The sequence below is a fragment of the Felis catus genome, chromosome A3, assembly GCF_018350175.1.
Source record: "Felis catus isolate Fca126 chromosome A3, F.catus_Fca126_mat1.0, whole genome shotgun sequence".
NCBI lineage: Eukaryota > Metazoa > Chordata > Mammalia > Carnivora > Felidae > Felis > Felis catus.
This window is the reverse complement of record NC_058370.1, coordinates 34,656,530-34,675,613: the sequence shown is the minus strand read 5'-3', so window position 1 is coordinate 34,675,613 and position 19,084 is coordinate 34,656,530. Positions and strand designations below refer to the sequence as shown.

Below are 19,084 nucleotides of genomic sequence, written 5' to 3'. Positions count from 1 at the left end.
GAGGTTGTTGTTATGCAGCAAAGCTACCTGATAAAGATGGGCATTCTATTAGTAGATCTGTCTGACTTCACAACCTGTACTCTTAACCACCATAAGCCCCTAAGGGCAGGGGCTATAATTAGGCTTGGTCCACATGGAATTCTCCCACCAGTATGAGGCCTACAGTAGGCCTTCAATAACTTTTGATGAATTGATGAATTAATGATTATATAAGTGTATTTCATACTCTCTAACTTGCGCAGCCTCTGAAAATAATAAATGCAAAGATACCACATGAACTCTGTGGGTCAAAAGGAGACAATCCAACAGAAAAGTAGGCAATAGATGTGAATGGGCAGTTTGTAAAAAGAAAAAAGGACTATAATCTGCAGCCAATTAAGCTGAATATGCTCTATCCCCCCTGGGGGCCTGGTGTGCAATAGTTGCAAACAGTGGCCTCTGTGGTAGTGTGTGCAGCTTGTTGTTTGTATTGGTTGCCCTAAGGGACCATGGAGACAGCCCTTTCCAGTGGACATTCATGTCTGATTTACTATCCCCAGTTGAAACTCCAGACAGTTTTGCAGGGTGCCTTTGGAAAGCCTCAAGGCACAGTGACCAGGGTCCACATTGACCAAGTCTTCATGTCTATCTGTACCAAGCTTCAGAACAAGGTGTATGTGATTAAGGCCCTATTCAGGGCCAACTTCAAGTTCCCTGACAACCAGAAGAGTCACATTTCCAAAAAGTGGGACTTTAACAAGTTAATGAATTGAGGAATGAGCCAATGATGTCTAAAAAGCGGCTCATCCCAGATGGCTGTGGGGTGAAATACATCCCTAATCATGGCCCCCTAGACAAATGGTAGACCCTCCACTCTTGAGAGTCTTGGTGTTGTCCTCTTCTTGCTCATGCCCACCAATAAATCCTAACTCCTGTCAAAAAAAAAAAAAGGAATACAAATGGCCAAAACAAACATGGAAATATACTCATGTATGCGCATAATTACAGAAATGGAATTTAACATAAAGATAATTTATACATATATATGTACATATATACACGTGTGGGTGTGTATATATATATATATATATATACACACACACACACACATATATATACACACACATATGTAAATATATGAGAAGAACAACCTCACTCTACTAGGGTTACTCAATGATGATCAAAAAAATTTACAAATAAGAACACATTTTGACAATTCTTTCATTCCTTATTTCATTACTAAAGTATTTGTAATTTCCTATTAGGTGGAAAATGTAAAGTTTTTAGGAAAGTTATTTATTTATTAAGAAAAATAATCCCATGTTAGAGTCAGAATATTGGAGGAAGACAGATAACACTACCACGACTCAGTAGAGTTACTTTCTTCCTGACACTGTAATTACTCCTGGCCCATATACTTTAGCTGTCCGGCCACAGAAGGGAGAAAATTCAAGGTTGGCTTCTGTAGAGGCTGCAACAGCAAATGGTGCTCATAGAAATCATCAAAAGGAAGACAATGATCTCTATCAATCTGTAGCAAGATGTCAAAAATAGCAATACACATTTATAATAGAAGTCAAGATTTCCTAGTCAATTCATGTATTATTTTATTTCATTAATAGCCATGATTTGTGGACATTATCTTATTATTCCTCCTTATAGTTCTATGAAGTGAAGATTATTCTTATTTCCATTTGATAGATGAGAAAATGGAAATTCAGAGTCATCACACAGTTACTCAGTGCAAGAGCAGTGGCCAGAAATGACATTTGACTCTAGACCCTCATTCATCACTACTCACATCCTGATGGGCCATCCATTAGTAGCTGGTCAGTATTCACCCACAGCTTTTACCATGAAAGACATCTTTCAGTCTCTGGGATCAGCAGGGACTTGGAGAACTCAGGTGGATGGATACTAATGTTGGTTTGGGTCCTATAAATGATTGCTGGTGAGATAAGCGGGACTATGTAAAAGAAGAATACCAGCCATTAAGGTTGATGTGAAGGAAGGGAGAAATGAATGGGACTGGTACATTTGGGAGACCTAAAATATGAGAAGCAAAGCAAAGCAAAACAAAACAAGCCTCTACAGAGGATAAAGAGTGTGGTGACTGTGGGAGAAAATGAAGAAATCTTTTCTTGAAGCCATGAGAAAGAAGGAAAACAGAGAAGACTAAATGGCAGGCTAGGTACCATTGCAGTTGAGAAGTGACCCCGGCAACATCACCATGTAATCTCCTCTCACTAGGCAGTTTTTCTGCTTGAATGTGATGCTAGGTCTCATTACTGACAGTGATCAAAAGTCCCCAGAAAGACTCCCTAAGACTTTCTATCACTTACCAAAGTCACTTTTAAAATGAAAACCTAACCCTAATGGTATGACCAAACTCAGGGTCAACCAATGGCTGTTGATGAAAAACCGATTAAATTAGAGCAGATTCCCCAATCCTATAGTTGGAACAGGGGTCCCCAGCTAGGGTTCACAGATCCTCACAGTATCTATGGAGATATTTCAGGGAGTGCAAGAACTTGAATGGGGTTGGGGAATTTATATCTTTATTTTCACTCACCTCTACACGGAAGTAACTGTTTTCTTCTGTTGCCAATATAGGCAGGAAATCACATGAGTGATTTCCACAGGCTCTGTGCTTTTGGCACCAATAGGTATCTCCATCCAGCTTGAGGATCAAGCCGTGAATAATGGAGCACATGCTGTATTTCCCATTTCAACCAAAGGGAACTTTAGCTTTATTCCAAAATACATTTTGAGCAAAGATAAGGATCCACGGTTCTAGAACCCAGCTTCTTTAATTTGAATGTGTAACAAGTCACCTAGGACACCTATTAAAATGCAAATTGTGATCTAGCACGTCTGGGGTGGAGCATGAGATGCTGCTTGTCTAACAGGCAAGATCCCAGGTGATTTGGGAACCACACTTGGGTAACCAGGCTGCAGAGCTATTTGGATACAGAGTTTTAAGGATAAAGATTCTTCTTTGGACAGGTATAAAAATTTCTTTGAAACTATTGAGTCTATGAAGTTTGGTGTGCATTTTACACCTCCTGTGAATAGTGACCTCAAAAATATTGTTGGTATTTATCAATTTATGGAGTTATGTGAATTGTTCCCACATCTGGGGTTTCGTATCAACTTGCTGATACCTTTATTATTTCATTTATCGTATGCTATTGTAACTGTTTGTGGTACCTGCTCCCTGAATGTGTATGATGACCACATCTTCTTCATCTCCATCTCCAGGGTCTATCAGAGTGCTTTGCAAAATTTAAGTTTTTAATGGTCATTTGGCAGGGAGTTTATTGATATAATGGTTTCTTTCTTGATCCTTGAACTGTGGATGCTGGCATTTGAAATGTATAATCCTTAACCTAAACACATCTGTATTTAATTCCCAAAGCAATTTTGGGAGATGAAATATCCTGTTTAATTTTCCTCATCACCCAAATAGTCCTTTTTACCTGGGGCCTACTTGCTTTTTAATTACACTTCCGTTTGTCTAATTTAGCTTGAGAGGCCTGTTCATAACTCCGATCCACAACCAAAGATAGAACTGACACTTCTGGGTGCTTCTCGGTCAAGAGATTTCCTGGCAGAACAATTTCTGGTTGAAACAATCGGAGTGATAGAAAATGAAGAAAGAAAGAAACAATTGAAGCTGATACACGCCAGCTCAAGGCATGTAGTATAAAGTAAACTTCATGTGGTTCTAAATCCTAGGTGTTTGGGCCTTAGCCTTCTTAACAAAAGGATACAGGTTTTGTTCAAAGGCATCAGAACTTTATCTGAAACCCAGACCCACAGTCACAAAGGTGAAGGGGTGAGTTTTTTTAGTATATTTGGCCTGAAAGGGCCAGACTGGGTTGGACATATATGTAGATTTTTTTGGAAAACTCTTCAAAATTTTTATTATGGACACACTCATTGCTTCTTAGGGCAAAGGGAGTTGAAGCACATGTTGTGGGATTGCCACCCACAGTGGGATTTCCACTACCTCTCCTGCTCTGTGTCTCGTCAGGTGGGATTTTTCTACCTATAAGCTCAGCTTGGTCTTCCCCGGTTCCCAGCCAACCATCTCATCTGGGAGAAAATCTTTTGAGCAGCTAGCTCTCTGTGCCCTCCTCTAGTGGGATTTGATATGGTCCCTCCTGCTCAGGTGTTTCTCCTGTGATGAGTTTGTGCTGCACTTCCCTCTGATTTCTGCACTCATTTGTACAGTCACCTACTCCCTGAAAGCTTTTCTGGTATGTCTGGGCTTCTGTTTTCATCCACACTCTTAATTCTTGTTTTGGGACTCTTCCACGAGTATTGGGTTTCCCTTTTACTCTGCCGTGTCTCTCTCCTTGGGGAATGAAATCTTGACAGGGGCTGGAACTCTGGGGAAACTCCAGATGATTATGGCTGGATTGCCTAGTCCTCAGAGTTATATTCACCCTGTTTGTCAACTGCAGTCATCTGCCAGAGGACCCCAGGACTTCTAACCCCTTGGACTACCATTAGTCTGAACTGTGCTTTGGGATGGCCCTTTCCTGGCTCCCTACTCTTCACCAGGTACTAGAAGAGTGGTCCATGTAAAGGTTACTTCAGATCATGTCACTCCTCCACTCAAACCCCTCCAGTCATGTCAACTACACTCGAAGTGAAACGCAGAGGCCATACAGGGGCCCACAACCCTATAAGATCTGTCCCTAACACCAAAAGTCCCATCTCTGACCCAAGACCCTATAGTCATCCTCAGACCGAGCCACCCTGCTGGTCCCCCAGCAGACAGGCCCATCCCTGACCCAGAATCCTTGCATTTGCTAATCCTTCTGCCCAGGAAAATCCTGTCCCATGTGTTTACAGGGGTCAGTCCTTCACTCCTAACTCAGGTGCTGCCTCTCAGTGAGTCCTTCCCTGGTTACTCAATTTAAAATTTCAAAGCATGCTCCTCATCCTTCCCTCCATCTCCATTCCCTGTTTCCCCATTTTTCATTGATACTATATCTGTTACCAACTTATTTTGTTCATGGTTTGATCCCTCTTCTAGAATGTAATCTCCATAAAGGCTAGGGTTGTTGTCATTTTTATCCTCTTCTATTTTATAATATTTACTGAGTAGGTATCTACTAAATATTTGTTGAGTGAATGAATAAATGAATGAGAGTTTCTTTGTGAGGTGATAAAAATGTTCTCAAATTGTGCTGATGGTTGTATATATCTATGAATATATTAAAGGCCATTGGAGTATACACTTTATTTTTATTTTATTTACTTATAAATGCTTATTTATTTATTTTGCGAGACAGAGGGATGGAGAGCAAGCAGGGGAGGGGCAGAGAGTGAGGGAGAGAGAGAAAGAATCTCAAGCAGGCTCCACACTGCTAGTGCAGAGCTTCAGGCAGGGCTCGAACCCACAAACCATGAGATCATGATTTGAGCTGAAACCGAGTCAGATGCTTATCTCACTGAGCCACTCAGGCGCCCAGGAGTATACACTTTAATGAAATGAATTTCAAGGCATATGAAATAAAGTTGTTGAAAAGAGAGGGAGAGACCATACTGCATCCTAGTCACTGTAATGAAGGAGTTGGCTGTACATGCCTGGGAGACCTGAGGTCATTATGATAAGCTTGGCTTAAAATCTGAATTAGCAGAGGTACCTGCACAATAGTTACAAGGCAGGGGCTCTAGAGTCAGAGGACCAAGGTTCAGAGCCCGATTTCACCACTTTCTAATTGTAGAATCTTGGGAAAGTCACTGAATTTCTCTGTGTTTTTTTTTGTTTGTTTTTTGTTTTTTTGTTTTTTGTTTTTTTTTTGCAAAATAAGCCGACAATAGTACCAAACTCTAGTGGTTGTTGTTGTAAGGATTAAATCAAACAATTTCTGCAAATGGCTTAGAACAGGATATGGCCCCCATGGTGAATGCTCAATACATGGTTGCTATTTTAATTTTTATTACTGTTATTATTTTCTGGGATAAGCTGCTGGAGAAAATCAGATGGTGTGGTTGTAGTGAGGTCTCAAAGCCATTATCTCTCACTAAGATTTACTTTGACTTTCTCTGGCCTGACAGGCAACCCCTTCCTTACACCAAACCTTATCCCTGTCCTACTATACTTTCATGGCTTAGATCCTATTTTAGTAGTTCACAAACAAGGTGGCCCACCAAAATCGAGTAGAACTTGTTAAAATCCTCAAGCCTCACATTTAGGAATGAAGCAGGGGTCCTCAAAGTGTGGTCCTGGGACCTGAAGCATCAGCATCACCAGCCCTACAAGAGGCTGGATGAATTGGAAATTTGGGGCAAAGACCAACAACCTGTGTTTTAAGGCTTCCAGGTCGTTCTGATGCATGCCAAAGTTGAGAATAATTGGCCAAGTGGAATCTGATGTTCGATAAGCTCCAATGTGATTCTGACCTGCTTGTTTGCATATTATCATTGTGGAACCAGTGCTAGGTCAATAGCATTACACTGAATCACCTATTACATAGGGATGGCCAAACCATCCACTAATGGCTAAACCAGCCACTGATCTCCAAAGCAGAAACAGCCCCAGAATTCTCTTACATGGACAGGCTCTCGGCAAAGAAACAGACAGCTCAGACAAACACATACAAACTCTGGCTACACTAATTTCTATTAGCTTACTTATTTGTTTTATTTGGGGAATAAGCTTTTGTTAAAGGCTACTTTGTTGTTTGATTCATTTAATCTGTCACCAAATATTTATCATAACTATACTACGTGTCAAAGCATCAACAACAGTGGAGGGAATGTCACAACCTGTGAGAAAACATTTTGGAGGACAAAACTGATCACTAATAGAGACTATGGCATTTCCTCTCACAGGGAGCCTCAGCAATTAGGTAGACAACATCCTATACTGGTCACGTAGAAACTGACTCTCTTAAATGTAGGAGAGAGGACTATAGGCTTTTTTTTTAGTGCTCGCAAGGCCCAGGGACACCAAAAAAAAAAAAAAAAAAAGTGAACATTTATTTGCAGCATGTTCTTAATTTTCTTTTTTTTTTTTTTCAACGTTTATTTATTTTTGGGACAGAGAGAGACAGAGCATGAACGGGGGAGGGGCAGAGAGAGAGGGAGACACAGAACCGGAAGCAGGCTCCAGGCTCCAAGCCATCAGCCCAGAGCCCGACGCGGGGCTCGAACTCCCGGACCGCGAGATCGTGACCTGGCTGAAGTCGGACGCTTAACCGACTGCGCCACCCAGGCGCCCTTGTTCTTAATTTTCTTGAAACAAGATATGTGTTTTTTTCATCCCTTATGAGAGTTCAACGACTCTCCCCCCAAAACTGTTATAACCCCAAAATAAGCTAGTGAAAATAAAAACAATAAAACATAGCCTCATTGGGGAACAGAGAGGAGCTTGGTAAAGGTGCTAGAATAGTGGAACTTGTAAAATATTAGTGTGGTAGACACTAGGTGTCCTTAGGCAATTTCAAGTTCTAAGAAATGATTTTGTTATATTTTAAAACTCAAGTGGTAAGTTTCAATTGTGCTTTTAAGCATGCATGAAATCACATGTCACAATATGGATCTGAGAACTGCATCTTACTTCTGTCTATACCCTAGCATCAAGATAAGATTATTAGCTAAGGAAACAAGAGGAAGGTGTCAGTCAGACCTGCCACCATCTCTCTAAAGTTATCCAAGAGCATCAAGAATTTTCTATAGAAAAGAGGGTTCCAGCTGTACAATCATATTTCTCAGGCTTACCAGTTTAATATGTTCTCGCTTCTGGTATTTCTCACTGTAATACTGTTCTTGTCGAAGATTAAGCAGCTGCTGCTGTTGTTTGTCCTTCAAGTCTATTAACTTTTGGGTCATTTCAGCATCTAGGGCAGCAAGATCTTGCTCAATTGTTGATGAACCATGGTCAGGACTGCTGGGTTCTGATCTGCAGAGACACAGAGCTTGACTCAAAACATGCAGGTCATAACAAGGTGGAGGGAAAGTTGTATACCAGCGTTCCTCCTATATAGAGTGCTGTGTTTGGAAACATGTTTTGATAAAATACTTGAGATAGAGGCTGATACCCCAAGGACAAGCTTAGCAGAGGAGGGTCTCCAAACACAGAGAGTGGATGACATTTGTGAGATGTCAGGTAGCGGCAGAAAAGGAAAGCCAGGAGGCTGGGGGTCCTATCGTGGTGGTGGAGAGAATGATAATCCTCCCTTGGGAAAAACAATGTCTGATAAAGATTTTTAAGGCTTTTATCTTTTAATTTTTTTTAAAAAAGGACATATATAACATAATTCCCAGTTGTTTATCTCATAACAACTTGAGTGGGCTTTACATCAGTTGGACTCTGTCAGGAAGGTTGAAGAGATGCTAAATGTTGCATCCGGGTCATATGGGTAGAAAACAGAACATGTGCAGACATCACATGCTAGCAGACCCTCCCACCTCCACCACCCCAAGCTGACATGTTCTGTTTCTTGACATCTTTTAATATCAAATATGCATTATTAAAATAATTTTCTTTGGGGGATGTACCAGCTTCATGGATATTTCTACCCAAAATGGCACTTTCCTATAAATGCTTAGGTTACAAGAGAAAGGGGGATGCATGAGTTCATGGAAAAATATTTATCGAGTGCTTACTCTTGCAGGGTAACTTTCTTTGAGTTATTCATAGTCAGAAAATTATACAGATACTGAGAAGTTTAAGGGTAATACTGAAGTAAATCAAAGCAATTCTCACTGACTTGTTATTGTGCTAAAACATATGGTGTGATTCCTTCAAGTTTTGTGCTCTTACTTTTTTTAGAACACACAGAAAAGGAGAATAGTGTTGAGAATGGGTTACCAAGAGCAGGTCTGTTTTCTTCATTCATATGGAAACTTCTGCAGTAAGAAAACTAAACCACCTAAGACATCTAGCCTATCAGATTCTGCCTCCATGTTTTTCACTTGTGGCCAGGTGGAACAGGTAGACATTTCTTAAATCAGCTGGCACTAATTCTTGTTGCTTTCACTTTGATTTAGGCCACCACTGATGGCATTACAGGGAGAGTCAGTTGGTTAGGATCCTATTTTGGCAAATAAGGGATGCAGAATTCCCTCAGAAGTTTCTATTTGTATTTTTATGTGCAATGCCAAATGAGAATAAACACTCTACAAGGCTCATGGAGCCTGATACATCAGAATAGCATGGCAGCATAGAGAGTGGATGACATTTGTGACCCTCCATCCTGACAGGAATACAAGTTTATTTGCCAATATCACTATAAGTAGCATTGGTGGGGTGACCTCCATCTTGGCATGAACATGAGACACATTTATTATCTTTTGTAGCAGGAAGTCAGTGTAGCCAGAACAGAAAGGTGTTTCTTCGATCAGCCACAATCACTACACCCACCATGGCAGAGGCAACAGGGTCAACATTTATTGACCACTCTACACGCGCCAGGCACTCTCTCCTTTTGGCTTTCATAGTAACCCAATAAGTAGGTATGACTATCTCCAGCTTACATTTGAAGAAACTGAGGTTCAGTGAGACAGTTTGCCTAAGGACACAGTATGGGGGGAGTCCAGAGCAGCTTATCCAAGGACAAACATCCAGAGGAAAGCAAAGTCTGTGTTTTTAAAAACAATGCAATCACTGCACGCCAGTGTCTGGACAGAAACTATCTTTGAATGATCTGCTCTTGCCACGATGTGGAAACCTCAGTTGAGACAGTGGATATTTGGATAAGAAACTAATCTAATGGACATTATTTCCATTTATTATTCTGAGGTATTTTCAGGATTTTAATGTGTATCAAAGGTGACAGGAGATAGATGGACATAATAAGACCTCAGTGGCTTTGCCTCTTAAAGAAAAGTTTCTCTTGATGTATCTTTTGATATTAGATACTTAGGGATTTTTGTTTATTTTTTGAGGAGAAGTATAAAAAAATAACCAAGGGAACAGGGTTTCTGCATCTGCTGTAAGAACAAGGTTGAAAACATTATCCCCTGTTGCCTAACATTGCCTGTACAAGAACCATGAGATGAATTCTTTTGTAATTCGATACCGGGAAAATGTTTGTCTCTCTTAGAATAACAAGAAAGTTTGCTTTACTCCAATAAGGAGAATTATCTAACCCATATTCCCTTTCTCAGAAGCTAAGAGCTAAATTCAGTGTTCAAGGACAGAAATTACATTAAATGGTGGGTACTGTCCAATAGAAATGTAACACAGGCCATGTATTCGATTTTTTCCACATGTGTGATTTAAAACTTTCAGTGACTACCTTGAAAAGTAAAAAGAAATGAGTGAAATTTATTTTAACAACATATTTTATATAGCCTAGTACATCTAAAACATCATCATTTCAACATGTTATGAAAATAAAATCAATAGAAATCAATAGAAATACATTAGCTATTTTATATTCTTTTTTTAAAAAAATGAAGTCTTTGAAATCTGGTAATTTATGCTTACAGCACCTTGAATTTTAATGAGCTACTTTTCAAGGGCTCAATAGCCACATGTGGTTAGTGACTTCCATATTGGACAACTATTGGAATATTCCATATTGGACAGGTTTAGATAACTCTTAGCCACTCTACGTATGTGTGTGTTGTTTTTCTTTTTCTATTTTCATAGGATTTTTACATATGTGTTCTTTGGTAAGTTACTTCAATACTCTGTTAGAAGTTTTCTGGATGACTTCTAAGTAAACAAATAGGTGAATAAACAAAGGACCACATACATATCACAACAACAAAAGTTTAGAAGTTTTAGGCCAAGCTTCGCCTGAACTCTTTGTGTACCTGTGGGTAAATGTTAATGTCTTTAGCTTTTGGTTTCCTCCTTGAAGAAGTGGCAGAAGTTCACCTTGAGAGCTTCTAAGACCACTCTTGTTCTACGAAATGGTGATGTTGTTGCTTTTTAAAGCCCAAGTACTGGGTTATGATTGTGCCTTTAAGTTAAGCACATGTTAAATCATATGTCACAATATGGCTCTGAAATTGCCTCTTACATCTCTCTATAGCCTGGCATCAAGGTAAGATTATTTTGTAAGGAAGTGAAAGAAAGGATGGAGTAGACTCAGCTCAATGACAATGGCTTGCATGTTCCCATAGTTCCCCACATTGTCATGTGAGCTACTTATGGGTGATAATTGTGTAGGTCATGCTCATTGCCCATGACTCCCCAGGGCACACAGTAGGCACTCAATAAATGTTGTTTGAATGAATGTGTGAGAGATGCTTCTCCCGGTCAAGGTCTGGGTATGCGGGGCTGGGAGGACCTCTAGACCCAAACACAAGGGTTATCTGTACAAAGCGTTGTGGGTTTCAACGAGGCCAGCAAACAGTAGTTGAGACTTCTCTTTGCTATAACAAGTCACCTCTTCAACTAGGTTACAGAACACAGCAAAATTTCATACCTGCCAGGTTGACAGCTATATTATGGGAAGTCAGCCAACAGGTATTGGGCCCACAGGCCAGAAAGCCAGGAAAGGATTCCTGCATATCTACTGTTAGGATGTGGGAAAATAAAGAAATTCAGTCCACAAGTAAAACTGAGCTGAGGTGGCTTTCATTCTTGCAGTGTATCCAAAATGTGGCGTAAAAACATCAAAAATCCATGTAACAGACTCTTTCCCTTCATACTATAAAACAATTCATTCAACTTACTTTTTCTTACTATCCTTTTTGGCTGTCTTTTCCAAAGCTGCCCTCCTTCTCAAGTAGTCATTCTGAATTTCATTATATTTTGTAGTGTGTTCTTTGATAAGGTCAGTGGTTTTCTTGTGGTGTCTTTTCACCAGGTCTTTCATTTCTTTGTAGTGCTTCTTTTGAAGTTTCACAAACGGTTTCTGTTGCTTTAGCTCTTCGATAGTCTGTGCTTCCACTTCTGCAACAAACGAGTATAAGAGCGAACAGACGTGGAATGACTACAAACACAGATGTAAAGAGGGGTAGCAACCTGCCTCTTGAGCGACATTTGTTTGATCCCAGCCAACTGGAGCTTATGAGCAGAGCTTGCATGTCAAATGTATCTTGGTTCCAGCCTGGCTCTGTCACTGCTAACTTTTGCGATTAAGTTATCTAGTGGATAAACACACTCAAAGACCCAATCTCTTCACTCACAATTTTTTTTGAAAGTTTGGGTTCCCTAGAAACAGAGCCCAAGATGGGGGGGTGGCGGGGATTCAGGTGTATGTGATTTACTGAGAAGGGCTCAGGTGGAGGAAGTGAGTGCAGTGGACAAGGAAGAGGAAGGGGCAGAGGGATGGTGTGGTCTTAGCTGGAGCCTAGCTTCTGCCTGTCCGGTGGGGCGCTCTAGAGTACTATAAAGTGCATCTCACTTTGAGGGAAGAAAGTCAGCCTTTTGCATATTTGAGAAAGTCAATGATGGGAGGCATAACCTCCTAGAGAGGTCTTCCTTTCAGCTGAGGGAAATTTCCAAGAGAAGGGGAAGCTATACGCTGTTAATGGCCAACACTCACCACAGCTGGACATGGGTGCATCAGATTAAAAGGAAACCTAGATGGGCACCAACAGGATCTACTTCAAGGACCTCAATGTTTCCACTACTTTTTAGGGTTGTTATGATGATGAAATAAAAGAATCATACAAAGTATTTAACAGTTTCTGGAAGTGTGCTTGTAGAGGCTTAACAAATGATCATACAGGTTGTACAGCACCCTCTCTAAGGGGCACTATTCACATTGTAGGTTTGGATTTATCACAAATGTTTCAGTAAAAAGCACTTAAAGAGGGGGAAAGTCCCTTGATATGATTTACCCAAAGGTGCTATAAGGGTTAGTGGTAGCATACACTACTACATAATATTTTTTTAATGTTTATTTATTTATTTTTGGAGAGAGAAAGTGCACAAGTGAGCAGGTGAGGAGCAGAGAGAGTGAGAGAGAGAATCCTAAGCAGGCTCTGCGGTGTAAGCATGGAGCCCAACAAGGGGCTTGATCTCAATCCAATGCTTAGGAAACAATTAATGCTTGACCTTAAACCATTCTGTATTTTACTGACATATTTCGTCAATTCTAGAATATGCATCTTTAAAGTATGTTAACCTTTCTGAAATTAAGAACCTTTGTATAATTGATGGAGTGTCACAATTTGTTGATGTTTTTCTTTCTTAGCAATCCATGAATAGCAGGGTGACTTAAAATGGATGGTGTCTTAACTTCAATGAATTATCATATATTTGGGCCCAAATTAAGTCATAGTTCACATGTTTCCATCCTTTCATTTGAATTTTCTGCTTCTAGGAACAAAAATATGTTATCATAAATATTTAGAACTGTCAAAAGATTCAGAATTAATATATGCCACGAAAAACAACAGACCTGAATAGAAATGAGTTATCTAATGGATAAACACTAAAATCAGAATAATAATTTATGTTCTTCAATGCTAAGGTCATTAAGCAATTGAAACATGCTCCCCTTTTTTATAATGTGTCTATTCTCCTGACATTCGATTCCTTTTGAGAAAGAGGCCAGGAAGAGAATCAGGTACATTTATCTAATGGTTTCCCTCAGGCCCAAATGGACTCATTATGGTTGCATAATAACTTATTATATTAAGAATTTATAATCCTAAAGAAGTGCTGCATTTTTGGTGATAGATTATATCCCACTTCATTAAAATGGTATACAGCACTTCAGTTACAGCAAGTTTAGCAACAGGGTTTGAAATGTTCCAACCTATGATAAAAAAACAAATTTCCACTGGAAGTACTAATTTTTTTTTTATTGTCTGTGGATGAAAGGCTATTCTTTGAATATGCTCTTAAGCATAGATGTAGTGTCCATTTACACAAAGAAACAAGCTACCCAGAGATAATCACTGCTAACATACTGGCACACACCCACTGCCTTTTGTCTACACACTTATGTATTCTAAATAACACTGGAACCATGTTGTATTTACATTCCTGTCTCTTGTTTTATGTGTTAACATCATATTGTTTCCCATGGAATTAAATCTTTAAGAACATGTTTTAATACATTCCTCAAGTAGTTTTTCTATGCATAGTTTACATAGTTTGGGGGGGAAATATAAATACACACGTAAAATACTTAAATCATAAATCCATAGCCTTATACATTTTTACAGAGTGAACATGCTTCAGTAACCACCACTCAGATCAAAATCAGAACATTGTCAGTGCCTTGGAGATCCTCTTTTTGGTTTCTGCATCCCCTCTGCCCTCCCAAGTATAATTCAAATCCGTGTTTCTAACACACAAATTAGTTTTGCCTGTTTTTAGCTTTATATAGTGGGAATTATAAAGAATGTGTTCTTTTGTGTCTGGCCTCTTTTCCTCAACATTATTTATGCATGTGAATTTTATCCATGTTGTGTATGATCGTAGTTTATTTATCCCTACAGCTGTACCCCATTTTATTCTGTGACTGTACCATGATTTATTTACCTGTACTAGTGTTTATGGACATTTGGAGTGTTTACAGTTTTTGACTCTTACCCACAGAGTTTCTTGTGGTGAACATGTGCTTGCATTTCTTCTGTTTATTGGGTCACATATTGTAAACATTTCCAAGATTCTATTATATGCTGCTCATTGTGTGTAGTATGTACCAATTTTAGTCCCACTAGTTTAAGGAGCTAAAGAAATATAAATTATCCTAACTGTATCATAGTTGTTAAACATGCCATATTGTGTGTTTAATCGCAAACAGTTCACATTCTGCATTTCTAAAATATGGTTTATTACTCTGGAAAACAGGGTGGAGGTTCCTCAAAAAATTAAAAATAGATCTACCTTGTGACCCAGCAATAGCACTGCTAGGAATTTACTCAAGGGATACAGGAGTGCTGATGCATAGGGGCACTTGTACCCCAATGTTTCTAGCAGCACTTTCAACAATAGCCAAATTATGGAAAGAGCCTAAATGTCCATCAACTGATGAATGGATAAAGAAATTGTGGTTTACATACACAATGGAGTACTACTTGGCAATGAGAAAGAATGAAATGTGGCCTTTTGTAGCAACGTGGATGGAACTGGAGAGTGTTATGCTAAGTGAAATAAGTCATACAGAGAAAGACAGATACCATATGTTTTCACTCTTATGTGGATCCTGATAAACTTAACAGAAGACCAAGGGGAGGGGAAGGGAAAAAAAAAGTTAGAGAGGGAGGCAGCCAAACCATAAGAGACTCTTAAAAACTGAGAATAAACTGAGGGTTGATGGGGGGTGGGAAGGAGGGAAAAGTGGGTGATGGGCATTGAGGAGGGCGCTTGTTGGGATGAGCACTGGGTGTTATATGGAAACCAATTTGACAATAAATTTCATATTAAAAAATAAAATAAAATAAAATATACATCTTTCCTGGCCTAAAATAAAATAAAATAAAATAAAATAAAATATGGCTTATTGTCGGCACTTTGGGAAGGCATGGATTCCTGTTCATTGGGTCACACTTACAGTATGAAACTATCTTTTGATTCTAAAATAGTTATCTTGTGAAAATATATTAGTTTTATACCAATAGAGTCCTATCTGCCAAACACAGTTACTTCTCTGTGATGATACGATTACATTGTGTAATGTGGCTTTAGCTAGGACTGCATACCTGTAGATGTTTTTAGAGAAGAAATATGATGTTATTTTTCAGAGATGAAGGGAAATCTTCTCTCTCTAAATACTTATATTGTATAATATTCAGCTGCCTAATTCCATGGGGGAAGAGGGTGACATTTACCTGTTAAAACACTCTGAATAAGATCTTCTGTTTTGGCAGGTGCCTTTACAGAACCTGAAATAAAGAAAAAAAAGAAACAGTCCCTTTAACTTTAACTTTTAAATTGTATTCTTCCCATATAACAATTAAGTTTGACTCGAGTGTAAATCTCTTTATGGATAAATAACAAAATGTAGGAGAAAATAATTTGCAAATAAATAAATAAATAAATAACCCACAACATTCCAAACAAAGTCTTCATTTTGTTACTTTGAGGCAATCCTAAGTAAATGTGAATTTATATGCTTCATAAACACACTGAAAGGACATCCTTCCACTTTGAAGCAAAACTCCTGTCAACAAACTCCATTTCAACAATGCTATTGCCACCTTTTGGCCAAATCACGAATGGCAAGTGTTTTTTTTTTTTGTTTGTTTTGTTTTTTTTTTTAAATCAACTGCTGGGACACCTGGGTGGCGCAGTTGGTTAAGCATCCAACTCTTTATCTCAGTTTAGGTCTTGATCTCAGGGTTGTGAGCTCAAGCCTCACTTTGGCTTCCACCCTGGGTGTGCAAGCATGGAGCCTACTTAAAAAGAAAAATCAAATGCTGACCAGCAGGCAGTAATAACTGTGGCAGGCAATAGGTGCCTGGGTGGCTCAGTCAGCTAAGCGTCCAACTTGGCTCAGGTCATGATCTCGCGGTTCGTGAGTTCAAGCCCCGTGTTGGGCTCTGTGCTGACAGCTCTGAGCCTGAGCCTGCTTTGGATTCTGTGTCTCCCTCTCTTTCTTCCCCTCCCCTGCTTATGCTCTGTCTCTCTCTCTCTCAAAAATAAAAATAAACATTAAAAACAATAATTGTGGCAGGCAAAATCCATTCATTGGTGGATACCAGAATGACTAGACAAAAGTTTAAGGAGAAAAAGGGTATCTGCATAGTCTTGAAGAATCTCCTCTAAGATGACTATTATCTATAAAGGAGAAATCATAAATTCCAGTTTAGAAACCTGGCAGACTCCACCTTAACCAAGTGATCCCACATCACTGATGATGAGAAATACTAACATCAGGCTTCCCTGATATCATGCATGGAGAAGGGCACAGCATTGTTTCTGCGATATGCTTGCCAAAATTGCAAAACTTCACTCTAATCATGAGAAAACATCAGACAAACCCAAATTGAGGGATATTTCACAAAATAACTGACCAGTACCCTTCAAAAGTGTCAAGGTCATAAAAGACAGGATAGATTGAGGGACTGTCATAGATTCAAGGAGCCGAAAGAGACATGACAATTAAATACAATGTGGGATTCTGAGTTGGAACCTGTAACAATAAAAAGACATCTGTAGGAAGTGAGTGAAGTTCAGTTCCAAGTACTGTGCCAACCAGGTCTGTAGTTCAGTTCCAAATACTGTGCCAACATTAATATCCTGGTCTGGTAACTGCCACCATGACTCTGACAGATGTTAACACTAGGGAAGAGGAGACCATTTTTGCAATGTATTCTGTTCCATTTTAAAAACGATTCTGTAAGTCAAAGTATTTCAAAATATCAAGTTAAAAACATCAAGTGCTAAAATGCCAAATTTTCTTATACTCTCCAAAGCATAAGACTATATTTACTCACACATTTTATTGACTTATTTATATTCCAGAAGTACTCAAAATGTTTGTATTTGGTATATAAAAATCTTCATTTGAAAATATCCCTCTTTATGATCAAATCTTCTCAACCATTATTGATTTCAACAAACTTCTTAAAAGTACAGGCCGCAGTTCATGAGCATTTGATACAAATTCCATAGTATTTGTTCTTTTTAAAATCTCACTCTCCCCCATGAGAAATACACCTCCCCTCCCAAATAAAAGATCTGGATTTCATCACTACCATGCTGTAGTAGGACAAGGAGGGAAGGAGACGGGAAGCCATACCTTCATAAAAAGAAATTCTTCTCCCTTTTATTTACTTTCATATTAGCCCATTCAATAAAAAGTTATTAAGTACGTGATATTCCTCAGGTCTGTGCAAAAGCATCAGATTGAAGCCTATCCTGGGAAGCCTACCATCTATTGGTAGATAGATAGAAAGAGGACATACAAATGACAGAAAATTGCCTAATGCAGTCTTAGATCAAGGTCAAAGTTAGCTGCACTGAAATCAAAGGATTTTTCTAAGAAGTGAGACATGAGTGGACTTCTGGGAAGGAGCAGAGTTGCTGAAAGCAAGAACTGAGTTCACAGGGAGCTATGCCCTGCTGACTTCACTCTTCACTACCTATGTGGCCTTCAGGAAGTGCTTCTTCATCTCAAAACCAGTTTCAAAAACAAACAAACAAACAAACCCCAGTTTCTTCATCTGCCCAATGGGGACAATGACAGAATCTACCCTTATAGCCCCAGTCTAAGGGTGAAATGAGTCAATCCATTTGAAGAGCTGAGCAAAGTGCTCAGCACATGATTGACACCCAAGGTCATTGAAAAATAAGTTGAAGAAAGAAGGAAAGGAATTCTTGGCAGAGACCTAATTGGTGAGGTAGAACTAAGAAGATGCTTGTAAAGCGTAGCTGTTTAGGAGGTACATGAAGAACACTTCACAAACCCTGCCAGCACGTGGGTTATAAATAAAGACATGGAAATCTGGGTGATGCTTTGTTGTAGCTTTGTAAGTTATGGTCAGAGCTAGATAAGCACTCATGAGTCTCTTGGCATAAATAAATAAATAAATTCATTCATTCATCATACATTTTTGGCATTCATTCATTCATTCATTCATTCAATACACATATCCTCCAAAGTCCATGCATCTGTGCTCACTTGATGCTCTAGGGAGCCAAATTGTGCTATCTCCTTCAGTGTCACAAATAAACTGGAGGCTCTCTTTTCAGAGTGTTTACCTGGAGCTGGTTGGCTGTGGGGAGCCTGGGAGGGTGGTTTGGGTGCCAGGGATGTAGTGTGATTCACTCCGTTTTCTGCTGGAGTTGTCCTGGCTTCACTTGGAGCTTCTGATGGTGTTTCCCCAGGATCAGCCTGTAATCATAAACATAGTTTCACTTTTCACATTTTTCCCCTGTTCTTTTATGACCTTCCTAAACCAACAAGGCTACATTTGATAGAATTTTCACAATTCATTTGAAATCTGAAATATCCAATTGAAGCTGTCTAGAGAGCAGGGTAAAAACAGCATGGTGTTTAACTGTGACTATGGTAGGTTAATTGTATTAAAAAGCCCCAGTTTGTACACCTTCCAATGTCTACGCCCTTTTGTAGTGCCCTCTCACATTGACTCTGGATATGATCATGTGATTTGTTTGGGCCAAATAAGAGAATACCAAATTTGATGCAAGCAGATTGAAAAGGCACTTGTGATTTTTTCCCGTCTTTCTCAGACCCCTGCTACAGCAGTGAAGGATGAG

General features: G+C 39.3%; 1 protein-coding gene, 1 long non-coding RNA gene and 1 other non-coding gene across 10 annotated transcripts in view; 2 read left to right on the top strand and 1 right to left on the bottom strand.

The window, feature by feature from the left end:
- Positions 1–3,593, top strand: part of LOC109498079 — a 51,549-nt gene extending 47,956 nt beyond the window's left edge. For all 6 annotated transcript variants that reach the window (XR_006595361.1, XR_006595358.1, XR_006595360.1 and 3 more), the window contains one exon: positions 3,506–3,593. This is a non-coding gene — a long non-coding RNA (uncharacterized LOC109498079). The remainder of the gene's footprint in view (positions 1–3,505) is intronic.
- PLCB1 (phospholipase C beta 1) overlaps positions 1–19,084 on the bottom strand; it is a 695,993-nt gene that overhangs the window by 99,091 nt on the left and 577,818 nt on the right. For all 3 annotated transcript variants that reach the window (XM_023251450.2, XM_023251452.2, XM_023251451.2), the window contains exons 24-27: positions 18,566–18,698; positions 15,691–15,744; positions 11,632–11,851; positions 7,720–7,900 (exon numbers count right to left, since the gene is read on the bottom strand). In XM_023251450.2, the coding sequence (XP_023107218.1) occupies positions 7,720–7,900; positions 11,632–11,851; positions 15,691–15,744; positions 18,566–18,698 (588 nt within the window). The remainder of the gene's footprint in view (positions 1–7,719; positions 7,901–11,631; positions 11,852–15,690; positions 15,745–18,565; positions 18,699–19,084) is intronic.
- Positions 366–500, top strand: LOC111559955. Its single transcript, XR_002741416.1, has one exon. It is a non-coding gene; the product is annotated as a small nucleolar RNA SNORA70 (small nucleolar RNA).